The 24,547-nt window shown below is 60.9% G+C and overlaps 3 protein-coding genes across 3 annotated transcripts; 2 read left to right on the top strand and 1 right to left on the bottom strand.

Moving 5' to 3' along the window:
• Positions 1-78: 78 nt before the first annotated feature.
• LOC126650118 (transmembrane protein 198-like) lies at positions 79-2,296 on the bottom strand. Its single transcript, XM_050334591.1, has 3 exons — positions 2,173-2,296; positions 1,132-1,707; positions 79-812 (listed from the first exon to the last, which is right to left on the bottom strand). The coding sequence occupies exons 1-3, from the start codon at positions 2,294-2,296 to the stop codon at positions 586-588; spliced, it is 927 nt and encodes a 308-aa protein (XP_050190548.1). The 3' UTR covers positions 79-585.
• A 786-nt stretch (positions 2,297-3,082) lies between these two features.
• DNAJC14 (DnaJ heat shock protein family (Hsp40) member C14) lies at positions 3,083-5,842 on the top strand. The gene is given in 8 exon segments (XM_050334590.1): positions 3,083-3,378; positions 3,796-4,538; positions 4,607-4,713; positions 4,821-4,940; positions 5,019-5,179; positions 5,310-5,409; positions 5,548-5,662; positions 5,665-5,842. Coding segments are annotated over 7 exon segments (1,410 nt in total). The 5' UTR covers positions 3,083-3,378; positions 3,796-3,833; the 3' UTR covers positions 5,767-5,842.
• Positions 5,843-6,374: 532 nt separating this feature from the next.
• On the top strand, positions 6,375-22,101 carry SARNP (SAP domain containing ribonucleoprotein). The gene is made up of 12 exons (XM_050334561.1): positions 6,375-6,438; positions 7,059-7,158; positions 7,283-7,329; positions 8,032-8,099; positions 9,675-9,726; positions 11,345-11,418; positions 11,905-11,933; positions 12,383-12,408; positions 12,841-12,909; positions 18,780-18,869; positions 20,600-20,662; positions 21,547-22,101. Exons 1-11 carry the CDS (start codon positions 6,403-6,405, stop codon positions 20,639-20,641), a joined length of 633 nt encoding a protein of 210 aa, XP_050190518.1. The 5' UTR covers positions 6,375-6,402; the 3' UTR covers positions 20,642-20,662; positions 21,547-22,101.
• Positions 22,102-24,547: the final 2,446 nt, after the last annotated feature.

Raw genomic sequence — 24,547 nt, 5'->3', positions numbered from 1 at the left:
CCACCGCTCTTCCCACCCCCCCCATTCTGTGTCACAGCCCCTTCCCCCCGCGTTTATTTCTCTTTTTCTCTCTTTTTTCCCTTTATTTTTAAAAATTGTGGAAGAATAAAAACTGCAGCACTGACCCAGCGTGGGGGGGGTCAGGCCTGGACCCCCTGGGGGGGGCTTGGGGGGTGGCTGGACCCTCCCCAGGGTGGGGGCCATGTGGTGCTGTAGGAGTCAGGCAAGGCTGGAGGGTCCCAGGGCAGAGTGAGACCCCCACCCAGGGTGGAGGTTAAGGCTTTTAGGACCCCTCTCCTTCCCTCCAACAGAAGGGGAGGGGGCTGAGCCCACGGTTCAAAGTATTTGGGTAGGTCCTACAAAAATAAATGAGGGGCTTTCTTTTCAAGGGTGTCCCCAGGGGCCGGAGGGGTGGGTTGGGTGCACAGGGCTCTCCCCCACTCCCCTCGCGTGTCCCACCCACCCACGTGCCCATCTCCACAGGCCACGCCCCCGGTGGCGAGGCACGAGGCACTTCATTTGCTTATTTAAAGGTGCAGACACCGAAGTGTGTGTGTGGGGGTCTCCAAGGCACGTTGGGGGGGCTCAGAGGCGGTGTCGGGGCAGGGGGGCGGCGTTGGGGGGTCCCGGTGGGGCCCCGCTGTCCGGCTGCCGGTCCCGCAGGCTCTGGGCGGTGCTCGGGGGGTCTCGAGGGTCCCCGGGGCTCGGGGGGTCCATGCAACGCTGGGCCGGAGGGGCCTGGCGGCCGGGAGGACCCTCGGGGGAGGGTTTGGGCTCCTTGTGCCGGAGCCGCTTCTGCCGCCGACTGAGGACTGTGGGGAGGGGGCGAGACCTGAGCTGTCAGCCCCTGATCCCGGCACACACCCTGACCCGAGGACACCCCCGACCTGGGACACCCCCATTTACCACCCCATCCCCGCCCTCCTTACCCTCACCTTCATCCGTCCCACCACCACCAGCATTCAGAGCCTCGTCCCAGTCCTTTTCCAGTCCCACCCTTTCCCTCCTCCCTGTCCCCATTGCCACCTCACCCTCCTCATCCTCACCTTCATCCCCACCCGCATCCACAGCCCCGTCCCCTTCCCATCCCACCCTTCCCTTGTCGCCTCCCTCCCCCCGGGGGTCCCTCACCGTGTCCCCTCGGTGCCCCTCCAGCCGTCACCTTCCACTGCAGCAGCACCGCGGTGACGCTGAGCGCGGGCCACGCTCCGAGCAGCGCCCACCCGGGCCAGCAGAGCGGGCCCCCCGGCGCCCCCCGCAGCCGGGCCAGCGCGAACCCCACCAGCGCCGCCCCCTCGGCGAAATAATCCGCGCAGACCACCAGGGCGGCCGCGCCCCCCACGCCCGTGCCCAGCACGGTGAGGGCGCGGGGCCAGCGCAGCGCCGAGAGGGCCCCGAGCAGCGCCAGCCCCAGCGCCACCCCCGCGCCCACCCAGGGGCTGCCGGGGGGCTCCGCCGGGGCCAGCGCGGCCAGCGCGGCCGCCGCCACCAGCAGCCCCAGCAGCAGCCCCGTGGTGAAGAGCCCCACGCTGCGCAGCAGCGCCGTGAGGAGCCCGCAGAGCAGCCCGATGCCCAGCGCGATGCCCGCGCTCGCCTCCAGGCTCAGCGGGGACCCCAGGACGCGCTCCCGGTGGCACAGGAGGAAGATGACGGCGGAGCCGAAGAGCAGCCCCGAGAGGAACATGACGGCCCTGAAGCAGCGGTAGCCTTGGGGGGCGATGAGGGTCAGTGGGGGCGGTGCTGGTGGGCACTGGGCAGTCCCTGGGGGTCGCGGTGTCCCCCGTGCCCCCCGCTGTCCCCTGTGCCATCCTCTCTGCCCAGGACCCCCAGTTGTCCCCCAGTTGTCCCCCAGTGGCCCCTGTGCCATCCCTTCTGGGTGCCAGCTGTGGCCCCTGCCTCCCCAGGGTGCCCCCAGTCCCCCCAGCCATGCCCTCAGGGTCCCTGGGGCTCTCTTTTGGGGTCCCGCCGTGCTCCCCAGGCCCCCAACCACGCCCCCAGTCGTGCCCCCCTCGGGGTCCTCCCCGGTGTGCCCTTAGGACCCCCCAGCCCCTGACAGTGCCCCAGGGTCCCCCGACCCCCAGCAGTGCCTCCCTCGGGATTCCCTCAGTCCCAGCCCCAGGAGCCCCCCAGCCCCCAGCCGTGCCCCCGGGGGTCACCCCGTGCCCCCCTCACCGAAGCAGCCACAGCCGAGACCCAGGAGCGCCCCGAGGGCGCAGAGCGCGGCCGGGACGGGCTCGAGGGGTCCCCGAGGTCCGAGGGCACAGCGGGGCTCTGCGGGGGGGGCGCCGGGGTCCATCGCCCCCCGGGCTCTGTGGGGGCGGGGGGTGAGCGACCCCGACCCCCTACCCCCTCCTCCACCCCCTCCTCGTGTCCCCCTCCCCACGACCCCTTCCCCACACCCAACATCTGGCAGCGACGCTGCGGGAGGGGCGGCACATCTGGAAGGGACTGGGCTGGGGGCGCTGGGAGGGGGAACTGGGGGCGATGGGGGCACTGGGAGTGGGCATTGGGAAATGGCATACTGGGGGAACTGGGAGAGATGGGAGGGGTCTGTGGCAGTACTGGGAGTGCTGAGAAAGGGCACTAGGAGCACTGGGAGGGGGTACTGGGAACGCTGTGGGACGGGACTGGAGGGGAAGGGGGGTGTGCCCGGGGGAGTCTCCGACCGGGTTCCCATCCCCACTCGCTCCCCCCGCCCCTCCAGCTTCATCCCAGAGCTCTCCCAGTGTTCCCACCGAGGCCTGGGGGAGGTCCCCGCTCGGGGGTCCCATCTCCGCTCGGTCCCCCCGCCCGGGACTCACCGTCGCAGACGTCGCGGGGATCGCGGCGGGGCCGAGATGCGGAGGGGCGGGACCGGGAGCGGTTCGTGGCCGTCGGGGGGTCCCGTGCGGGGTCTGGCGGGGGCGGGGGCGGCATTCGGGAGTTAAGCGTCGGGAAAGGAGCCGGTCCCGCGTGGGGCCAGTCCCGGGGAAGACAGGGGGTCGCACAGGGGGGGCCCTGGCGGGGGAGGCCTGGCGGGGGCGGCAGTGTGGGACGCGCGGAGCCCACCGCGGATATCGGGTGGCATTGCCCTTTTAAGGTGGGAAATGCCCCTTTAAAAGGCGGGGACAGGGATACGGGGCGTGGCGGTGCCCATTGAAGGGACCGCGACCACACCCAGCCAAGGGGCGTGTCCATGCCCGCCGAAGGGGCGTGGTCACGCCAGTCGTGACTGCCACACCCCTTTAGGGGCGGGCGAAGCGACGCCCTCTCGTGAGGCCCCTCCCCGGAAGTGGGCGTGGCCGGCGCGGCGGCGGGTGGAAAGCGGAAGTACGACCGTGAGGGGACCTGGGGGGGGGCGGCGGCGGCGACCCCCCCCCCACCGCCGGTACCGGCGCGGTGAGTCCAAAGTACCCCGAAAACATCCCTAGCACACACTTCCCGCCGGTACCGGCGCGGTGAGTCCAAAATACCCTGAAAAGATCCCTAACATCCCCCCCGCCACCGCCGGTACCGGCGCGGTGAGTTCAAAATACCCCGAAAACATCCCTAACATACCCCCCCCACACCGGTACCAGCGCGGTGAGTCCAAAATACCCCCAGCTCCCCCTCCCGGTCCATTTGCGGGTTTCTTGGGGGCCCATCTGGGGGTCCCGGGGTCGTTCAGGGGTTCCCCGGAGCCCTTTTCGGAGGTTCTCGGGACCCATCCGAGGGGTCCCGGGGTGGGTCGGGGGGTCCCCAGAGGCCGTTCGGGGGCTCCCGGCCCATTTTGGGGGTCTCTGCCCCTCGCTGACCCCTCTCTCTCTCTCTCTCCAGCCCCGGCAGGACCGGGATGGCCGTGACTTAACCCCGGGATGGAGCAGCCCCGGCCCCGGGACGCGGCCGAAGGAGTCTCCAGCGCTGCTTGGAACGGGACCTGCGGCCGCGCCGGGACCGCCCCCGGCCCGGGGGACGACGAGGAGGACGGAGGGGGCAGCGGCGACCCCGGGACTCCCTGCGGCTGCCGGGGACCCCTGGCCCCCACGCCGAGCCCCGCGGGGGAGCCCCGGGCCGGGGCCTGCGGGCTCGGCTGCCGCCACCGGGGAGCCCCCGACGGTGACGGGAGGGCCCGGAGGGCCCGGAGGTGGCCGAGGCATCGCGGAGCCCCCCGGGAGAACGAGGAGGAGGAAGAGGAGGAGGGTGGAGGGCTGCGGGGCTGGGGCCGGGGGTCACTGCGGGCGGCCCGGGCGGGAGCCGGGCTGTGCCTGAGGCTGCTCGGGGCGCTCCTGGCGCTGCTGCTCCTCCTCTTCCTCCTCCTCCTCGGGGGGCTTCGGCTCTGCTGGCGTGGCCTCACCGCCGGAGCCCGCCGGGCTCGGGAGCTCCTGGGGGACCCCCGGCAGTGGCTGCGGGGCCGGAGGAGCCCCCCGGGCATCCCCACAGCGGGGGAGGAGGAGCTGGGGCGGCTGCTGGCCCTGGCCGAGGTGCCCGAGGAGGAGCTGAACCCCTTCCAGGTGCTGGGGGTGGAGCCCTCGGCAGCCGACGCCGAGCTCAGAAAGGCCTATCGACGCCTGGCCGTGCTGGTGGGTGTGAGCTGGGGGGGCCTGGGGACCCCTGCCCCGCAGGCCCCTGAGGGTCGCTCCCTGCCCAGGTGCACCCTGACAAGAGCCCCCACCCGCGGGCAGAGGAGGCCTTCAAGGTGCTGCAGGCGGGCTGGGACCGGGTGAGCAGTCCCGAGCGGCGCCGGGACTACGAGACGTGAGTTTGGGGGTCTGGGGGAGCTCTGACCCCCTGTGGAGGGCTCTGACCCCCATGGAGGGCTCTGATCCCCCGTGGAGGGCTCTGACCCCCCGTGTTCCCCGCAGGAAGAGGCTGGCACAGAGCGAGCTGGCACGGTCCGTGGGAGCCTTCCTGAGCCGGCTGCAGGAGGACCTGAGGGAGGCCATGAACGCCATGGCCTGCAGCCGCTGCGGGGGCCGCCACAGGTGGGCCGGGGGGCTTCGGGGGCGTGGGGGTCAGGGTGCCGTGGTGCCCTGGGGGGCTCACGGTGCCGTCCCCCCCAGGCGGTTTGAGCTGGACAGGGACCCGCAGCGTGCCCGGTACTGCGCTGAGTGCGGGGGGCTGCACCCGGCCGAGGAGGGCGACCTGTGGGCAGAGTCCCACCTGCTGGGGCTCAGGATCACCTACATGGCCCGCATGGACGGCAGGGTCTATGACATCACCGGTGGGCACAGGGACCCCACACCCGTGGGGGGGTCACAGAGCCCCACACCCAGTGGGTACTCATCCCTGGGGGTCCCACCCTCTGTGGCCCCCCTGGGGTACCCCCTGATGAGTGGTCTCTGTTCCCCCAGAGTGGGCTGGGTGCCAGCGTGTGGGCATCTCCCCGGACACGCACCGCGTCCCCTACCACCTGTCCTTCGGCGCCAGGGCCCCCCCGCCCGGGAGGCAGCGGTGAGTGCCGGGGGGAGGGGTCACCTGGGGGTGACACGATGCCCTGGGGGTCTCAGGGTGCCATCGCACCCTCTCTCAGGCGGTTTGACCCGCACAGGGTGCCCCAGACCCCCAAACCCCCCTTTGTCGCCCCTCCAGGACCACCCCCAAGGGCAGCCCCCCCACCCCCTCGGAGCTGCAGGATTTCCTCGCCCGCATCTTTCAGACCCCGGCAGCCCCTGGGGGGCCCTTCCCGCCGCCCCCACCCCCGGGGCCGCAGCCCCGCCTGGAGGCCCCCCCAGACCCGAGGGGGTCCCCCCCAGGGGGGACACGAAGCACAAGAGGAGGAAGAAGGTGCGGCGGCCGCTCCCGCGCTGAGGGGCCCCAGGCCCCGCCAAAGGGCTTCTTTGAATAAAAAAATCTATTTTTCTTTTTTTTTTTTTTTTTAAGAAAAGAGAGTGTTTTTTAACGTGGGGGAGTTGTTTTAAAAAAGGAGGGGGTGGATGTGGCCCAGGAGCTGCAGGTTGGGAGGGGAAACAAAACAGAGCTGGGGGCTGTTTGGGGGCTCAGTCAGACCCCAACGAACCAGAGGCTGTTTGGGGGCTCAGTCAGCTCCCAAAGAACCAGGGATTTGGGGGCTTGCACGACCCCCAGTAATCCAGGGGCCAATTTAAGGCCATTTAGGGGCTGGACTGGCAGATACGTGGGGGAAGGGAGAGTGTGTGAGGGCCAGGGATGTTGATGGTCACTGATCCCCCTCGGCCGGGGGGTTAAATTAATGATCCCATAATTAACAAATTAATAACGAATAATTAATACCAATACCGAGCTTCCGGCACTGCCGCGCTCCCATTGGTCCGTCCCCACGTCACTCAACACCACCGACCAATACCACGAGGGCGGTGCCGGGCGGAACTGACCAATGGCGGGCGGCGCTCTTGCCGCGTCCCTCGGGCGCGTTTGGCGCTGATTGGCCGGCGCGGGCGGGGGCGGGGCCGGCGCGGCGGGGACAAGATGGCGGCGGAGCCGGTGGAGCTGCACAAGCTGAAGGTGTCGCGGGGACCGCGGCTGGGGCAGGCTGGGAGGGGGAACCGGGGGGGCAGCACCCGCGGCCGCCGCGGGGGGGGCCGGCCAGACCCCCTCCCCAGGGGATGTGACCTCTCCGGGGGCCGGAACCCCTGAAGTCGGGGCTCCCTGAGGCCCCGCGTGGGAGCGAAGCCGCATGGGAGAGACCCGGGGGGGAATACCGGGGACGGCGGTACCTGGGGCGGGGATTAGTGGGGAGGGGTCCTGGGGAGAGTTCCCCACTTGGTTTCCCCAAGGGGGTCCTAGGGAGGTTCCCCTGGGAGGGTCCCCCAGGAGGGTCCCCAAGAAGTTCCCCCTGTTGATTCCCCTGGGAGGTTCCTCCAGGAGGGGCCCAGCGGTGGCTCCCGGGAGGGTCCCCCAGGAGGGTCCCCGGGGGTTCCCTTGGTTGGTTCCCCTAGTGGATTCTCCCAGGAGGGTCCCCAGGAAGGTCCCAAAGCGATTCCCTGGGAGGGTCCCAGGGACGTTCCCCTGGGACACTCCCCCTGGAGCAAATCATCCCAGTTCCTTTCCGTCCTTCAACCCCCCTTTGATGCCTACGTTCAATCCCTGTATTTCCCAACTCACGGAAGCTTTTCCCACCGCAGCTGGCAGAGCTGAAGCAGGAATGCCTGGCCAGGGGGCTGGAGGCCAAAGGCAACAAGCAGGACCTCATCAACCGGCTCCAGGCCTACCTGGAGGAGCACGGTGGGTGCTGCGGGCCCTTCCCGAATCCCCCGGAATTCTCGCCTGGATTCCTGTGTTCTCTGGGAATCCAGAGGTTCCTTGGGGTGTTTTACTGCTCCAATGGCTCCGTTGTTTTGTCCTCCAGCTGAAGAAGAAGCCAACGAGGAGGACGTGCTGGGAGAGGAGATAGAGGTGTGTTGTGGTTTTGGTTGGGATGATCCCGCGGGGGTCGTGGTTTGCCAACTGGGATTCTCCAGAGGGTGGGATGGGGGATCCCATCACTGATGTGATCCCAGTTTTTGGGATCCCTCGGAACAGGGTTGTTCCCTCCATGCCCAGCGGGATTCACACCTGGGGGTTTTAAGGCTGTTTAAGGAAAAGTCTCCCAGTTGGTACCCGTGGATCCCGTGGGATTGAGCCCTGTTCCTGTCAGGGCCAGGAAGTCCAGCCTGAAAAAAAATACAGCCTAAAACACCCTCAGGAAGTGACTCTTTCCGCTGTCAGGCTCCTTCCTGCTCATCAAGTGCAGAATAAGGAGGATTTTTCCCTGTTTACCCACGAAATATTGGGTGAGAAGCAGGATGGGTGCTGCTGGAGCCGCTCCTGGTCATTCCCACTCTCCTGGCCATCCCCACTCTATGCTGGGCTGGGAATGTCACCCTCAGGTCATCCCCAGCCCCTTGTGCAGCCCAGACCTTCTGGGAAGGGATTATGGGGCTTTGGAAAAGCACAGGGAGAGTTTCCAACCCTCCTGTAGCGAAGCCTGAGGGGCCACTGGACACAGAACCTGTGAATTCCTGGGAATGTTTGGGCTGAACAGGGGTTTGTGCCTTGGAAACCACCCAGGAAAGGTGGCTGGGATGTTTCTTACGGACTCTCCACGTTGGTTCCCAGGAGGAAGAGCCGAAGCCGGCGGAGCCGCCCGTGAAGGTGGAAGAGGCTCCGGTGAAATCCCCTGATGTGTAAATATTGGAATTGGGATCTGCCTGGAAAATCCGGGAGCACAAGGGAGCACGGGACTCATCCACCACCCGGGAGGAAGGGTGGGATGGAAGGAGGGAGTGGATCCCACGTGTTGGAGCAGGACCGGGGGTCCTGAGGGGGTCACCTGGGGGTGGGAAACGGTGGGGGGGGATTGGATTGGAGGTTCCTGGGGGTGGGAGATTTCTTGAGACTGGAGATTCCGTGGGATTCCATCCTTGGGGTGGGAGAATCTGTGGGTGAGGGTTCCTGGGGTTAAGACTCCGTGGGTTTTGATCCTTTGGAATGGCTTCCCACTGGGAAAGGAGAGAGTTAAGTGGCATATTGGGACAAAATTCCTCCCTGTGAGGGTGAGGAGGCCCTGGAATGGATTCCCCAGGGAAGCTGTGGCTGCCCCATCCCTGGAATTGTCCCAGGCTGGGTTGGTCAGGACTTGGAGCCGCCGGGGCAGGGGGGAAGTGTTGCTGCCCGTGGAAGGAGAGGAGCTCTCAGCTCTCCCACCCCAGAAAGAAGCTCGGGAGCTCCTGGGCAGGAGGGGGCGTCCTGGGGCCGTTCCAGCTCCATCCCAGCCCTGCTCCCATCCCATCCCAGCGGGTTCCCAGCCCGGCTCCAGGGCAGAATTGCTTCCTGGGGAAGTGCCATTAAGCCATTAGGACCTTCCAGGCATAAAATGGGGAACCTGTGCCGGACCGGGAACAAAAGCCGCTCACTTTCCTTAATGAGCCTGGCGTTCCCACTGTTTTATGGGAGCTGTTTGTGGGGGGAGGAGCTGCTCCTTCCCTCCTGGGAATTTCCCAACTTCGGCTCTTCCTCCTTTGTTTCTCCCCCTCAAACCCCAGCTGTGTTTTGGGAGCACAAGCCCCAGAATCCAACCCTGGAATCCACCCCTTCCGTTATATTTTGGGGGAAGTAGGGGGTGGGAATCGCCCAGAGGGCAGGGAATATGCCTGGAGCTGCCCCATGAACTAGAACACAACAACTCTTTGTGTTCCAGGGCCATAAAGGAATAAAACTCCCCAGTGATTCGAGGCTTTGGGCTTCCCACGGGAGCTGGAGGAGCCTTGAGCTGGGCCAGGGGTTGTTCCTGCAGTTCCAGTGTCCAGTCCATCCTTTTTTCAGTTCCAGTGCCTATCCCTCTGGTTTTGGGGTCCCCACGGGGTGGTTTGTTCTGCTTTCAGTGGTTCATGATCCCTCCAATCCTGAAGGAATGAGAGTGTGGCTGCTCCTGGTGTGATCCCACCTCATTTCCCAAGGGAATTCAGGGATGCTGGAAGAGCTGTTCCTTTGCTGGGTGATGTTTTCTGCCCCAGATATTCCCAAAATTTTGGTTAGAAGTTTCCCAGACCTCATCCTTCCCTTTGGCATCAATGCTGGGCTCCAGATTTGAGGAGAGTCCACAAACCTGGCTCGTGGCTGCTCCCATTTCCACACAGACCCTTGGTTGGGTTGGGAATGTGTGGCCAAGAGCAGATTCCTAACCCCTTTCCCACCAGGACATGTCTCTGGAACCTGCAGGAGCTGCTCTGACTGGTTTCTCTCTTTCCCAACCCCCCCAGGATCACGGAAAAGAAGGTGGTGAAAATAACATCGGAGATATCCCAGATGGAGGTAAGATTCCTCCTGCTGCATCCTTCTGGGAGGGGATTCCCCTTTTCCCCTCCTTCTGGGGGTACCTGAGGCAGGGTCAGTGTTTCCACGGGAACACTGCTTTAGTTTTGTGGATTGGTTTTGGATTTCCCATCCTTGGGAGTGTCCCAGGCTGGGTTGGAGCCACCTGGGATAGTGGGAGGTGTCCCTGCCCACGGCAGGGGGTGGATGGGATGAGCTTTAATGTCCGTCTCGGCCCACTCCATGATTCCCTGGTCTCTTTTCCCGCCCCTCTCCCTGTGTTTGTGCTCCCTGGAAACTCTCGGGTGCTGCCGATTCCTCTGGGAAGGCTCTGAAGTTTCAGGAATCTGCTTCTCTAATCCCCCCTTAATTTTGTTGGCTCCTGAGGCAGAAATCCCTATGAAAACACAGTTCCTGCTGTTCCCAATGACTGCAGGGTCTAATCTGCTGTTTGGGACACGCTGATTTCCACAGCAACGGGAGCGATGGCACAGGAGGGGGATTGTGACCTTGGAGAGGCAGGAACAGGGTCGGGGGGGGCCAGGACAGATCCTGGAGGGAACTGCTGCAGTTTCTCCTCCTGCACTTTTTTTTTTCCCCTGAATTCTGCGAGATTTTTCCCAGAAAATCCCCTCTTTTTTTGGTTGTTATTTAGTGTGAGTTTGGTGGGTCTCGGCAAAATGGTGTTGGGGGTGGATTTTGAGGGGAAAAAGGTGATGCCTTGTTCCACCCTTATTTTGCCTTGTTCCACCTTTGTTTTCCCTCCTCCGCTGAGTTCCAGCTCCTCAGTCCCGGGGAGAGGCCCAAGTGCTACTCCCAGTCCAGCTTTTCCAAACATTTATATTTTGGAGCAGATGTTTATGATGCTCCTCGCTGTGCCCTTGGCTCCACTCAGTGTTTCCATTAAATATTCCCTGTTTTTCTAACCTCCAAAGCACCCCATGCGGCGTAAGAATCAAATATTAATCATTTCCCTGGGGCTTTCGGGGGGATGTAAGTCCTTGGAAGTGCAAACCTTTGCATTCCTGATGATTCCAGGGTTTTCCCTGTGCTCTGAGCCAGCGAGTGGCTGAGTCGTAGCTGGAATTCACCTGGAATTTCTCCGCTGGTGGCAAAGTGGTCTTGGATGGGGTCTGGCTCCTGAGAAGGGGCTTGTTACAAAGAAACAAATTCTCTGGAAAAAACATCTTCATCTTTTCTTTTGAACACATTTCCTGGGGTTTTTACCTGGGGAAAAGGAAGGGAGGGAAGTGTTGGCCCCTGGAGCTGGTGGTGCCTCCAGGAGCGATGCTGGCTGTTCCTGGCCAGGGCCCTTTCCCTGGCTCAGAAATTCCTTGTGATGAAGGCCTCAGCCATACCAAAATACTCACCTGTCTCTGCTGCCTGTTCCTGTTTCCTCCCTGAGCAATGATGGACCTTTTCCATCAGGGGTTTCCTTGGAGTTCTGGGGGCCGGGGGTGTCCGGAGCCTGCTGGTCACATGAGGTGCCGCGGGAGCACCTTCTCCCTTGGCTCCAGGGGGGAAATTTTCCCTTCCCTCTCCTGCTGGGGTCTGTCATTGCACTCTGCCACCTGCCAGCCCTCCCTGTTCCCTCCCAACTCCCGTGTCCCTTTCCCAGCGGATGCAGAAAAGGGCCGAGCGCTTCAACGTCCCCGTGAGCCTCGAGAGCAAGAAGGCGGCGCGGGCGGCACGGTGAGCGCGGCCGGGGCGGCTCCCACTCGGCTGCCACGGGGCAGGGTGGGGGGGCTGGGGAACACATCCCTCCCTGGGAGCCTGGGGAGGTCCTGGAATGGATTTCCCATCCCTTGGAAGTGTCCAAGGCCGGGTTGGAGCGACCCGGGGTAGCGGGAGGTGCCCCAGGGCAGGTGGAGGTGAATGGACTTGGAGCTCCCAACCCATTCCATGAGTCTTCCCTGGGAGAAGTCTCTCCAGGGACCTCTGTCTAGGGGGTGGGACAACAACACTGGAAGGGTCTGGAAGACCAGGTTTGCTGGAGGGTTTGGGATCTGAGTGGCTTTGAGGTTGGGTTTGGAGAAGGTGGGAGTTGCTGCAGGAATTCCATGAGCTGGGAATGACGTGTTCCAGCTCATCCTGCCCCCAAACCAGGGAAAACCCTTGGAAGGGGAGTTCCAGGCTAATCATTCCCACCACTGACTCACCTTTGTTCACATTCCACAGGTTTGGTTTGGCCACAACTCCCACGAAAGGTGAGGAGAAGCAGAACCAGCCCTTGAGGGGGAAAAAAAGGCTGGTGGGACAAGCTTTGATTTCCTTTTCCCTGGAGCTCCAGGTGGGAATTTTTGAGTCGGAATCAGGAGGAAAAGGGCACGCGTTGTCTCTGGGGGATTGGATTTTCCCCATGTCTCTCACTCCAAGCACAGCTGGGAGGCACAGACGGGTTTTCCTTGGCATTCCTTGGTCCTTCCAAACATCTTTGGCTTCCTGAAATACCACGTTCCACTCCTTGAGCTGCTGGAGAGGTGGGATGGGGGTGGGTTTGAGGGTGGAGAAGCTGCTTTGAAGGTGAAAGTGGAACTGGGAGTGAGCAAGGATGGAAAGTGGGAAGAGTGGAGTGGGAATTGTCGTCTCCTTGGAGACAAAATCCGACTCCAGTGCTGTTCCCTAACTGGGAATTCTCTCTCTTCCCTCCTCTCAGGCCTTTCTGCAGACAGCAAACCCACGGTAAGAAAAGCTTAATTCCGCTGGAATTTTGGGTGGGAACACGGTCCAAGTGGTTCCTGCAGGAGGGGGTGCTGTGGCATCACCCCCTGGGGGAGGTTGTGGTTCCTCTGTGCCAGGGCTGGGACAACCCTCGCAGGGCTCTGCCAGGGAAGGCTTGTCCCAAAAATCTGGGCTCTTTAGGGGTAATTTATTTAGAGATAACAGTACCCGATAGCTCTGGGAAACCTTGGGAAGCTGCTGGGTTTGGAAGGGGGTGGTGCAACCTCCCAGCCCTGGGGCAGCCCGGGAGCAGAGCTGGTTTTTAGGAGTCCTGGCAGCTTTCCCAGAGGCCCTTAATTGTCCATCTGAGGATGAGGCTGATCCCTGTCCCTGAAACCCGAGGGATGGGGATGGGAAAAACAAGCCACGGAAATTGTTTCCTGCTTCTTGTAGATAAACATGGATAAACTAAAGGAAAGGGCTCAGAGGTTTGGGTTGAATGTCTCCTCACTCTCCAAAAAGGTAAGGACATTCCAGGACACTCCTTCCACCTCAGGGTTATCCCAGTGCTCCAGTCCCACCACTGTCCCTCTCCGAGGTTTTACATCCCATTCCCAAACCCTGTCAACACCATTTCCTTCCCCTTCCCCTCTGGTTATTTGTGCTGGGACTCCATGGGGTTTTCCAAGCGTTACAGCTCCCAAGGGGTTGGAGTTTTGAGGTTGTTCATCCAGATTTTGAGTGGGAAGAGCCCCCACGATCCAGGGGGTTCAAATCCCACCGTGTCTGTGCAGGTCCCTGCCGAGAGCAGGAGCCAGGTCAGCCCAGACCTGGAGCTCTGGAGAGAAGGTTCCAGAGGGAGATTACCCTTGGAAGTACAAACAGATGTGCCGGGGATGGGTTTGGCCTTGGAGCTGTTGGTTTTTCCAGGGGAAAATGGACACAAACTGTGGAGCTCCTTGTACTGGATCTTGTGGGATCTGCGGGAGGGGCAGGGGATGGAGCTGGGGGATGGATTTGGGATCTGTGCCCAGCTCAGGAATGGAGTTGGGATCCATGTCCAGCTCCAGGGTGGGATCTGAGGGAGCCAAGTGTGCTGGGAATGGGAAAACATGGCTGGAAAACAACTGGAGCAATAGTCCATCACCTAAAGCCAGCAAAGGGGGCAGAAGATGGGAAGGGAAAGCAAAATGAGGGATAAACACGTCCTGGGAGATGAACACAACTCCCCGTGGCTCCCCGGGCAGGGGCTAAAGGGGCTCCAGGAAAGCTGGAGAGGGACTTTGGACAAGGGATGGAGGAACAGGACACAGGGAATGGCTCCCCGCTGGGAAAGACAAGATTTAGGTGGGATTTTGGGAAGCAGTTCCTCCCTGTGAGGGTGGTAAGGCCCCAGAATGCATTTTCTGGAGGATTCCCCATGCCTGGAAGTGTCCACAGCCAGGTTGGAGGCCCCTGGTCTAGTGGAAGGTGTCCCTGCCCATGTTGGGGTTGGATGAGCTTAAACCCCCCTCCCAACTCCTTCCATGATTTTCCTTTCCCTGGCTGCAAGTTCTCCACGTCATATCCCAGTGTTGTGGCCATGGGAAGTGCCAGGAGCCCTGGGAATGACCCCAGCGTGTCCCTTCCATGGAAAAGTCCCAACTCCCTGTGCTGGGACAGGTTAATTTTTACCCCTCATGGCTCCAGCTGAGTTTTACTTTAATTCCAGTTGACAAGAACATGTTTTCTGTGGAGCAGATCCGGGCCTGGATCAGCCAGGGGGGACCAGGACTCAGTGGAGCAGCAGAAAGTCTCTGTGTGTCCAAACCAGCAAATGAGGCAGAGAAAACAATTCCTTTAATTGTTTGGCTTCCAGGAGCTCGGAGCGGCAGCCTGAGGAGGAATATCCTTCTCCTGGATAATCCCTGTGCCTGCAGCTTTTTCAAACCCCCCCTGGCAGCCTGCACCAGGAGCTGTTGGCCCCCAAGGAAGCCAAGGGTGGAGATGGAGGGGGGATGTTGACAGAGGAAAGGGAAGAGGGTTGGTGGAATGTTCCAGGAGGCCAATTCCTATGGATTAGAGAAGTGGGATTGACCTTAGTGGAGGGTTTGTTGTTGGGAAATTCTGATTTCTGGCACTTTAGAGAGGTGGCTCTGGCCTTGTAGGAAAGGCCACGTGCCATTGAGTGGGATTTTCTTCCCAAATTTCATGTTTTCTGACTGTGAAAGAGGTGAAGCCTCTGGACAAGGCTGTGGGATGTGGGCAGGGGATGGGGCCAAACCCCTGGAATGCTGTGCAACCCCCCAGGAAGGATCTGGACAGGTCAGAGACATGGACAGAGAGGAACTGGGGAGGCCACGCCTCAAATCCTGGGATCAATTTTGGACCCCTCAGAATAGGAGAGACACTGAGGGGCTGAAGCATGTCCAGAGCTGGGGAAGGGGCTGGAGAACTGAGGGAGCTGGGGGGGCTCATCATGGAGAAAAGGAGGCTCAGGGGAGACCCTCTGGCTCTGCAACTCCCTGACAGGAAATGGCCTCAGGCTGTGCCAGGGGAGGGTCAGCTGGACATCAGGAGGGATTTCTCCATGGAAGGGGTGGTCAGGCGTTGGCAGGAGCTGCCCAGGGAGGTGGTGGTGGCTCTTCTCCCAGGCTCTGCCCGTGGGACACCGCAACGAGCCCCATCCCAAAGCTGCCATTCCATGTCCATCCCACAGTGGGAAGGCCCCATTGGGACACATAGAGGAGCAGCAACGGCTCCGTTTTGGCCTCCCCATCATCCCCTTCTCCCTCAGGATCATCCATCCACGCTCTTCCCTCTCCCCAGAGCCTTTCCAGGCCTTCCCTCCCTGTGTCACTTCCCAAACAAGGGCTCCAGGGAAGCTCCGGGCGTGGCCAGGACTCATTCCCGGCCTCGCTGACCTCCCTCTCCCACTCAACTGGTCCTTCCTTGGGCCCCGCTGGGAAACAGGACTTGGCTTTTGTCTGGAACACAAATACATCCCCCCCTCCCCCTCTATTATGATTCCATCAATGATGTCATTATGTCCCATTCAGGGGCTCCTGGACCCCTTGGCTGCAGGAATTTGGAGGAGAATGGCAGGGCCTGCTCCGGCTCCGGCCCTTCCTGAGCCTGGGGGAACAATCCGACCTTCCCCTTTCCTGGGGGGGTAATGAAAACAACCCAAAAATTCCCCCTGTGGAAAGCCTGGAGGGAGCACAGGGCAACCCTCTTTCCCAAACTCCCAGGGTTTTAAGGGGATCCCTCCTTCCCGAACTCCTGGAGCTCTGGGAGGAATCCCTTCCTTCCCAGAGATTCCTTTTAATTCCCAACTTTGTTCTATTCTTGGAAGACTCGATGGTTTCACTTCCCTTGTCTGTGGGATGTTGCTCCGAGTGGTTTTTGGGGGATATTCTGACTCCCTGATTTTCACTCAGCCATGCCAAATCACGTGTTTCCAAACAGTGTGCTCCCTGTTTTAGGGCTGGATGTGGGAATCCATCCCTACCTGGTGGGGAAACCCACCCAGAAGGTCCAAACCTCCAGTTTGCCCAGTTCCACAGTTCCCAGTTCCCAGGGGACTCTCCTCGATTCCTGCCTGTGCTGGAGCTGGGAATTTGGGGCAGGAAGAGCCTCTGCAAACACAGGGTGACGTTGGAGGTGCTCTGGGGGTGCGAAGAGATGAAAAGCCCCTTTTGCCTCCTGGAATTGGCCTCGTTCCAGCGGCATCATTTGCCTCATCCCTGACGCAGAAGGGCAGGAATTCCATTCCATGTGCTCTTAGCACATGGATGTGACTTTCTGCTCCTCCTCCTCCCCCTGAACCCCTTTGGAGCGAGCACAAACTGCCAGCTGTGACAGCCGAGATGGCTTTTCATGGGAAAACCCCTGGGACAGGCTGGGAGCTGGTTCATGGGCTGTTCCAGGCGGAATCCTCGTGTTCTCTGGGAGAGAGGCCGTGCCCGGCTCAGTCCCACTGCCACCAGCCCCAAATCTGGGCTGGAATCCCAAATCCTTCGAACTGGAGGAGCTGTGGGAGGAAAGGGGTCACCGGTGGGGCTTTGGAGAGCAGAGCATCCCTGTGTCCTGCTCAGTGTGAGGCGGTGAAGAGCTCCTGAAAGGCAGTTTTGGGACTGGGAATGGGAAGGGACGTGAGGCACACGTGGAACATTCCCATAGAAACCCCGGGCTTTGCCATCGTGTCTCCTGGTGCTCAGAAGCGTCAGCTCTGGAAGGATTGGGAGGGGAGGGGAAAGAAACTGGAGGAGCAAATGCAGGAATACAGCCTGGAGGAAGTAAGGTCGGGATGAATTTCAAACAGGCCCTGGGTGGCAGCTGCGTGCCCCGGGATTGGAGCGTTCCCGGCAGTGACTCCCCCGGGAGCTGCCGCTCCGCCCCCGGGGCCGGAATCGGATGCGGAGCTGCCCTTGAGGGTCCGTCACCTCTCCCTTGGGGGGGTCAAGGCCGTGCCACCATCAATCCTCCAGTGCCTGGAGGCCTCAGCTCCGCTCTGCATCCCCTCATCCGTCATCCCGCACCGGGAGAGCGGCCGGGACGGCCCCGGCCTGGGTACGGCCCCTCTCTGGGGCCTGTGATGAGGACACTCGAGGCCTCACCTGCAATTCCAGAGCAGTTTCCTCCTGGAATGGTTTAATCTGCAGGGAAAAAAGGGGAAGATGTGGAGCAGCTCTGCCCTGGAGAGCTGGGAATGTTCATGGAGGAGGGAAGGATCCAGGGAGGCCTTGGAGCCACTTCCAGGGCCTGGAGGGGCTCCAGGAGAGCTGGAGAGGGACTTGGGACAAGGGATGGAGGGACAGGACAAGGGGGATCGGTTTCATGCTGGAAACGGGGAGTTACAGGTTGGATTTTGAGAAGAAGTTCCTCCCTGTGAGGGCAGTGAAGCACTAGAATGGATTTCCCAGAGGATTCCCCATCCCTGGAAGTGTCCAAGGCCAGGCTGGACAGGGCTTGGAAGGTGTCCCTGCCCACAGCAGAAGATTGGGATGGGATGGAGCTGGGATCCAGTCGGGATCCTGGGCAGGTCTCCCTGAGTGCCAGAGCCACAGAAGCCACAAATAACAGCCTTTTGGCACAGGACAGGGGAATGATCCAGTTTTTCAGTGGATCCTTCTCCCCTTGGGGAAGAAGCGATTGGAGCCGGAGAAGCGGCTCATCCCAGATTTAATCGTGGAACCGGGTCATTCATCCCCTGGGAGGGGACAGGAGGGTCCCCTTGGTGCCTGGAGCTCTGGGATTCAGGGTGGACATCCAGGCCAGGAGGGAGCCCTTGGAGAGGGGGCAGACCCTGAGCCTGATTTCCCATGGCACTGGAATGTTGCTGCTACCAGCAGCCCTGGGATCCCCCCCAAAATCAGGGCTCAAAATGAACTCTTTGGGATCAAATCCAGCACAAATCCATGGACAGACGTGGGTGACTTGTCAGGATTCCCAATCCTGGGGATCCTGTTACCAGATCGCAGGGAAGGCTTTGCCTCCAGGGCTTGGAATCCCTCATGAAACTCTTTTTTCCCCTCTTCTTCCCGTTCTTGAAGTGGGAGAGCAAAGGGAAACAAAAATTGGAACAAGGAGGTTGGAAAATGGATGTGAGGGGCTGTCAGCGGGGTCAGCTTTCCCTGGATTTGGCAGGGCTGGGATTGATGGATGTGGCCGGGGGGGCTCAGGGTCATTTTCCTCAGCTGGATTTCAGCACCCCATGAATCAGCCCCTGGCAGGGGAACAGCTTGGGATGGAGGGGAGTTCACCGGGCGCGTGGAGGGGGGTCAGGGAGCGGGATCGTTATCCCGGGATTGATTTAAGGAAGGGGCCTCCCGAGAGATAAATCACAAGGATCCCAGAGCTCAGGGAGGGGGGAAGGCACAGAATATTGTGGTGCCAAAGTGGATCTGGGGACCCCCTGCTCAGGGAATTGAACCCCCTGGGAGTGGGGGTGGGATTTGGGAGCTGTTCTGTTGGATGTCACCGCAGGGTTTAACCCAAGGAGGAAGTGGAAGATGTGGAGCAGCTCTGCTGGGAATTGGGGGGGTTCATGGGGAAGGGAAGGATCCAGGGAGCCACTTCCAGGGCCTGAAGGGGCTCCAGGAGAGCTGGAGAGGGACTGCACAAGGGATGGAGGGACAGGGCACAGGGAATGGCTCCCCACTGCCAGAGGGCACGGTTAGATGGGATTTTGGGAGGGAATTCCTCCCTGTGAGCATGGTGGGGCCCTGGAATCCATTTCCTGGAGAAGCTGTGGCTGCCCCATCCCTGGAAGTGTCCAAGGTCATGTTGGAGCAACCTGGGCTAGTGGAAGGTGTCCCTGCTCAAGGCAGAGGTGGAGTGGGCTGGGGAGGGATAGGAGGAACACTCCTGGGCATTCCCAGACATTGAACCCGGTCCCTTCCTTGTGCCAGAGCGAGGAGGATGAGAAGCTGAAGAAGAGGAAGGAGCGGTTTGGGATCGTCACGAGTTCAACCGGGGCTGGAGCCACAGAGGACACAGAGGTAGGGAAATCCTTCTCCCAGGGAATATGGAACAGGGAGGGGAGCTGGGAGAGTCCGGGGACCTCTGTGATCCAGGGACCCCTCAGGACCTCGGGGAGCTGAGCCCCCACAGCGGGGCTGTGCTCCCCCACCACCTCCCCTCCCACCTCCCAGTCCAGGGGGGCTTTTCCACAAAAAGGGTTTCCCAAGGGAGGGTTTTCAGTCAATGCCCACCTCAAATCCAAGGACAGATTTCTGCTCACAGATGTCCCTGCTCGGCCCAGGGCTGGGGGGAGTCCCGGGAAGGCAGCGGGAGCCGATTCTTTGGGAAGGAGAAGGGGAAGGGGGCACAGGCAGCCCCTGTGAACCCCGTGGGATGGGGTTTCCATGGATCCATGCTGGGAACAGGCTGCTCCAGAGCTCTCTGAGCCTCCTCCCCTGGCAGAACATCACGGATGGTTCCAGAAGGAGCAGGGGGCACATCCCACCCTGATCCCCCTCCCCTCCCTGGAGCTGATTCTCCTCATCGTCATTCCCTGGGCCCCAGCAGCTCCTGGACCCTCTACTATTGTTGCTCTCCATCCATAAATCCCGGGAGGCTCCAGGATATAATGAGGATTGGGATGCTGACCCTGTTTCCAGTGCTTTGTCGTGGCCTCAACGGTTCTGGCCCATCTTTTAAATTTATCACCTCCTCAGGGCAATTTTGGTCCCTTTTATTGTGCTTTGACACTTCTCCTTCAAGTAATTCCAACCCTGTGCTCCAGGCTGGAATGATTTGAAGGTGGCTCCTGCCTGAAGCAGGTGGGCAGTGCCCTGCACACCTAAATGCCACCCAAACATGGCATTTGGGGACCCTCGCTGAGGACAAAGGGACCCCCCCAGGGTGGGGGGTGCCGGGTGAGTGCACCAGGATTTGGGTACAGCTAAACCAGGCAGCTCCAGTTTGCTTCCTGCGAGAAACTGAGCCCCTTCAGGTGGGATTTGAGGGCTGTGTGTTTTTGGGGGGGTTTCTTCCCCAGGGGGGGTGAAGCAGGAGCTCTGTTCCCGGCAGAGTGGGGGGAGCATGAGGCTTTTCCTTCGGGTCACACGGAGACTGTGCTGGAACAAAAAGGGCTTTTTACTGGCATTGTGTGCACTCAAATGCACCTTTCCCTGGAGATCCTGGACTGGGGGCTTCTGTTGCCCCCCGGGCTATTTATCCTGCTAAAAATTAAGATTTATACGCCCCTCGTGGAGCGGCTTAAAGGGGAATCGGCTGCGTATTTAATGTGTCCCTCTCACCTTCCCCATGAATAGAGCAGAGTTCACCCTTTGCCCTTTTCCATTTCCCACCTCCCTACTCCCTTCCAGGGTTTCAGGCCCCTGAAGTCACCATTGTTCCCGGCTCAGCCCCTTTTGTGGCTCTTTCCCACTGTATTCCGGGCACTGTATGTTCCTGTTCCATGGGTTTGGGGATCTCTCTGGGGTTTGGGGCTCTTTGTGGGTTGGGTCCCTGTATTTCAAGGATCCTTTTGTCATTTGGGTCTCTCAGTTTTGGGTTCTTTGTGGTTTGGATCTCCCTATTTTGGGGCTCTTTGTGTTGGGAAAAACTCCATCTCTCCCCCTCTGTGGGAGCAGGATCCAGAGCCTCCGATTCCCAGGCGTGTTCCCTAGGCTGAATTTTGAACCAGTTCTCCCTCAGGTTCTTTGTGAGGTTTTAAATAACTCATTTATTGTTTTTTTAATTTTCCTTGTCCTTCCCTTTCCAGGCAAAGAAGAGGAAAAGAGCAGAACGGTTCGGGATTGTGTGAGGCCGTCCCGGAGCTCCTGCCGTGGGTTTCTCCTCCTCCTCCTCCTCTTCTTGCTCCTCCCTCCCCACTTCCCACTCCCACACTTTTCTAATGGTTTTAGTGACAGGACACAGGGAATTCCCCCAGAGTTGGATGCTTGTGCTACTTAACATTTGATTTTTTTTTTCAAATGGCCAAGTTTAGAAAAGAGGAAAAAGCAAAAAGAAGCAGCTGGTTTTGGTGCCACCCCAGCCCCACATTCCAGGGGTTTCCCAGTGTTCTGGGGAGTCGTGGCAGCAGCTCCTGATCCTTCCCAGGGCTCCAGGAATCCCTGTGGCCATGGCACAGCTGGGACAAGGACAGGCCCCACTCCCCCCAGGGGACAATGACATGAGTCCTGCTCAGTCTCTGCTGCCTCTGAGAACGTCAGGGAAGGATTTTCCCAAATCCGCCGTCACATCTTTCCCAAAATGTGGTGTCCTGGGGCATTCCCATGACCACCCACCTTCCCTGCAGGAGCTTCCAGAGACAGAATTGCCCATTAACCCCAGACCAGGTGATTTCTCCCCAAACCAGGAACGTTGCCCCGGGATCCATGTGTTGGGTGCAGATGTTCCTGGAGGAATGTGGCTCTTCCCCCTGCTACAACATCCCATTTTTGGTGAAATTATGGAAAAATCCACGGCTAAAACACACCAAAGCTGCTGCTGGTGAAGCCTTTCTGGCTCCCTCAGCTTTGGCACCTTGGATTTGAGGGATTTGAGGAGCAGCTCCAAGGGGGAAAGTGTGGCATCCCCAATCCCGTGAGATTGGTGGGGGCTGCCCAGGACCCCTCCTCCTTCCCAGAGAATCAGCTCCTGCTGCCTTCCCAGAGCTCTCAGAGCAGGAAATGTGTCTGTAAGCAGGAATGTCTGCTTGTATTTCAGGTGGGCATTGACCGAAACCCTTCCCCTGGTGAAGACTTGACGTCCCAGGATTGTTATTCCCCGTGGGATCCTCATCCCGGAGCGCTGGGAAGGCCGTTGGGAGCAGCAGGGATGTCCTACCCCAGGCATTCCAAGGCTCCCACCCCAGTGACAAGCAATAGATCTACTTTTTGTAATGTGGAAAGTCTTCAAAAATGCTTCTGTTCCCTGAGTGTTTCGGGGCCTCCAGGAAATCCCTGGAATGTTCCTTTCCTTCCCCAAAGGGCAGCTGAAAGCCACAGGATCCAGGTGGGGCCACGGCATCCAGGGGACACCCTGGGGTCCGGGGGACACTCTGTGTCCTTGGCTGTTTGTGTCTGACTGAGCCCCAGCTTGGTTGCTCCTCCCCATTCCCTGTGCTCCCGTTATCCCAGTGTTTTGGTCCATGTTTGGGATTTCTCCTCCGTGTTTTCTGTTTGCCTCGTGGTTCCCCCCGCTGGCTGTTGGCTTGGAAGGGTTTGTGGTGCCAGGGCAGACATTCCTTCCTCGCTTTCATAATAAAACTTCTCCAAGGCACTCCTGGGCTCCCTGGATTGGGATTGGGAAACCCCCAACATTCCTGCCCCCAACATACCCAGGGCTAGGTATCCCTGGCATTACCCAGGATGTTCCATGGCCCAACTCCTGCCCCTCCGGCCTCTCCGGAGCGGGACGTGGGCACACGGATGTCACCCAGGGCAGGGCTGTTCCCCTCCCCTCCTCCCCACAATTTCGGGACCAGGTCCTCGTGGAGCTCCAGGGGAAGCACAGACTCCCCTGGACTGGGGTCACGGGCGGGTGAGGGGACATGGGTGGGCACTGTCCCTCTGCAGGACTCCAGGTCCCGCCAGCTGCACCTCAGAAGGTCCTGGTGACACTTCTCCTCCTGGTGTCCATCCCTCTCCCTCCTCGGAGATGAGTTTTCGGTGGCATCAAATTTGGGATGGGCTCCTCCGCATCCCTGCGGATCCCGGGCCACTGCCACCGCTCCCCTTCCCCCCTGGGGCTGCATCTTCCACTCCGAGCAGCCCCAGGCTTCAAACACCCCCTAATTTATTTTTCCTCCCCGAGCCGGGGGATCCTTGTGACTAATTTGGGCTGAATAGGGGAAGAAAAAAAGCCGCGGGCGCACAATGGGCGGGGGAAATTCGTGTGGGAAAGGCAGGGGAAGAAAGGAAGGGCCGGGGCTGCGACTGCCGTGGGACCGCGCAGAGCGGGGCCCAAATGCGGCGTGAAGTCGCTTGTCAGAGCCCCCGGGGCTGGACGTGTGGGGGGGCCCTGGGTCAGCCGGGGGGGGCTCAGGAGGAGCAGAAGGGGGGCTGCACAAAGGGGTGGGGGGCTCTGGCGCCACTGACCCCTCCTTCCCCTACACCGGTGTCGGATCCCCCTGACCTCAAATCCCACTGGCCTTGAATCCCACCAGGCTTGTCATGTCTCCCACTGGCCTCATCTCCCATCAGTCTCATCTTGAGGTGACCAACGATTGCCCCTCCTTGGCTGTGGCTCCTGTCTCAGGACAGGAATGTCCCAGGAACCAGAGCATGGCCAGAGCTGATCCATCCCCTAGGATCCTTCTTGGATCCTTGGATCCTTCTGTTGCCCTGCCATGGAGGAGGGAGCTCCATGAGGGATGTGCTCACTGGAGGACAGGGAATGGGGATGCCTCAAACCCTACGTGTGAGACAACCAGAGCTCAGGGAGGGTCTGGGGGTCTTTGGGATGGCATCAAACCCCGTCCCTGATGTAGGTTGGGCATTGCCAGGGCACCGAGCCATTTGGATCCCAGGATGTTTCGGGGATCTTAGGGATGACTCTGATGCAGATTGGGGACTGAACCACTCATCTTTGGGATGGCACCAAACCCCATCCCTGCCACAGGCTGGGGACGGACTCGCCGGGTCCCTGGGGAGCCCCGTGCTGGTGCCAGCACTGCCCTTGGACCGTGCCCCTGCTGTGTTGGGGGCCTGGCCTGTGCCCAGCTCCCCTGGATAATCCTCGGGCCCCGGCAGGGCCGGTGGAGCTGGGCCAAGCCCCCGCTGGTGGTTTAATTACTGTGAATGTCGCAGGCGGCCGGTCCTGTCAGCGGCGGAGGGGCAAGTCCAGGGGGCTGTGGGACCACCGTGGGTGGTCACCCGGATGTCCCCATTCCTAATTTGTCCCCCTCCAGCCCTGCCCTTGGTCTCCGAATTAGGTCAGCGGGGGCCAGGGGGAACAGGGATGTGGGGGTGCAGCCCCCGGGCGGCCTCGGGGGAGACGTGACCAGAACAAAAGCGAGCGCTCGTTAAACTCTTGACATCGCCCTCGAAGCAAACAAACAAACCCCCCGCCCCGGGACCTCCTTCCTCTGGCCCTCGGGATGGGTGGCACAGCCTGGTCCCCCTGCAGGACCTCCTGGCCGTGGCTCCCAGGGGGATTCTGATCCCATGGGAGCTGTGTGTTGTCCCCAGGGCCGTGTTGGGGTACAGAGTGGGGTGTCACTCTTGACACATCGATGGGACTGATTCAGTGCCTCTCTAAGGTTCCAGGAGGCCTCTGAGGGTTTTACCCTCAGAGTGTGGAGAGGGCAGAGCTGGGCACTCTCCCTGGAGCTCAGGGGGGCTGAGGGGTCTCTAGGTGGGGCGGACAGGACCTGTAGGGCTGGGATGGGGTATGGAGGGGCCCGAGGCATTCCCAGGGGGAACAGCAGCTTCCAACATGTCCTGAAGGACCCTGGTTGGGGTGGGAGAGCAGGGACATGGCCAATGGCCATGGAATCACTGCCCCAGCAGGGCCATCGGGGGCTGAGCTGGAGCCATGTCCATGTCCCTGGTGCTCGCTTGGGATAGAAGGTTTCCCAGCCCCGTGGGCAGTGACTGCACTGTCCCCTCCTGCAGTGACCCTCCAGTGTCCACCCTGTCCCCTCCCACAATGAATCCCCTGCCCACCCTGTCCCCTGTCCTGGCCCAGCCATAATTAGCTGCTGGACATTCCCGGAATACCTGCA

This window comes from Myiozetetes cayanensis, unplaced genomic scaffold, assembly GCF_022539395.1.
Source record: "Myiozetetes cayanensis isolate MyiCay16 unplaced genomic scaffold, myiCay2020 scf55, whole genome shotgun sequence".
Classification (NCBI taxonomy): Eukaryota; Metazoa; Chordata; class Aves; order Passeriformes; family Tyrannidae; genus Myiozetetes; species Myiozetetes cayanensis.
This window is presented reverse-complemented; position numbering and strand designations above follow the sequence as displayed.

Bases quoted from the DNA above. Each gene is read 5' to 3' on its own strand.
- LOC126650118 (XM_050334591.1), bottom strand. From the start codon at position 2,296: ATGGACCCCGGCGCCCCCCCCGCAGAGCCCCGCTGTGCCCTCGGACCT. The intron at 1,708-2,172 runs GTGAGGGGGGCA...TCGCCCCCCAAG, and splicing joins TCTCGGCTGTGGCTGCTTCG to GCTACCGCTGCTTCAGGGCC. The intron at 813-1,131 runs GTGAGGGACCCC...CCCTCCCCACAG, and splicing joins AGGGGCACCGAGGGGACACG to TCCTCAGTCGGCGGCAGAAG.
- SARNP (XM_050334561.1), top strand. From the start codon at position 6,403: ATGGCGGCGGAGCCGGTGGAGCTGCACAAGCTGAAG. The intron at 7,159-7,282 runs GTGGGTGCTGCG...TTTGTCCTCCAG, and splicing joins GGCCTACCTGGAGGAGCACG to CTGAAGAAGAAGCCAACGAG. The intron at 11,419-11,904 runs GTGAGCGCGGCC...CACATTCCACAG, and splicing joins AAGGCGGCGCGGGCGGCACG to GTTTGGTTTGGCCACAACTC.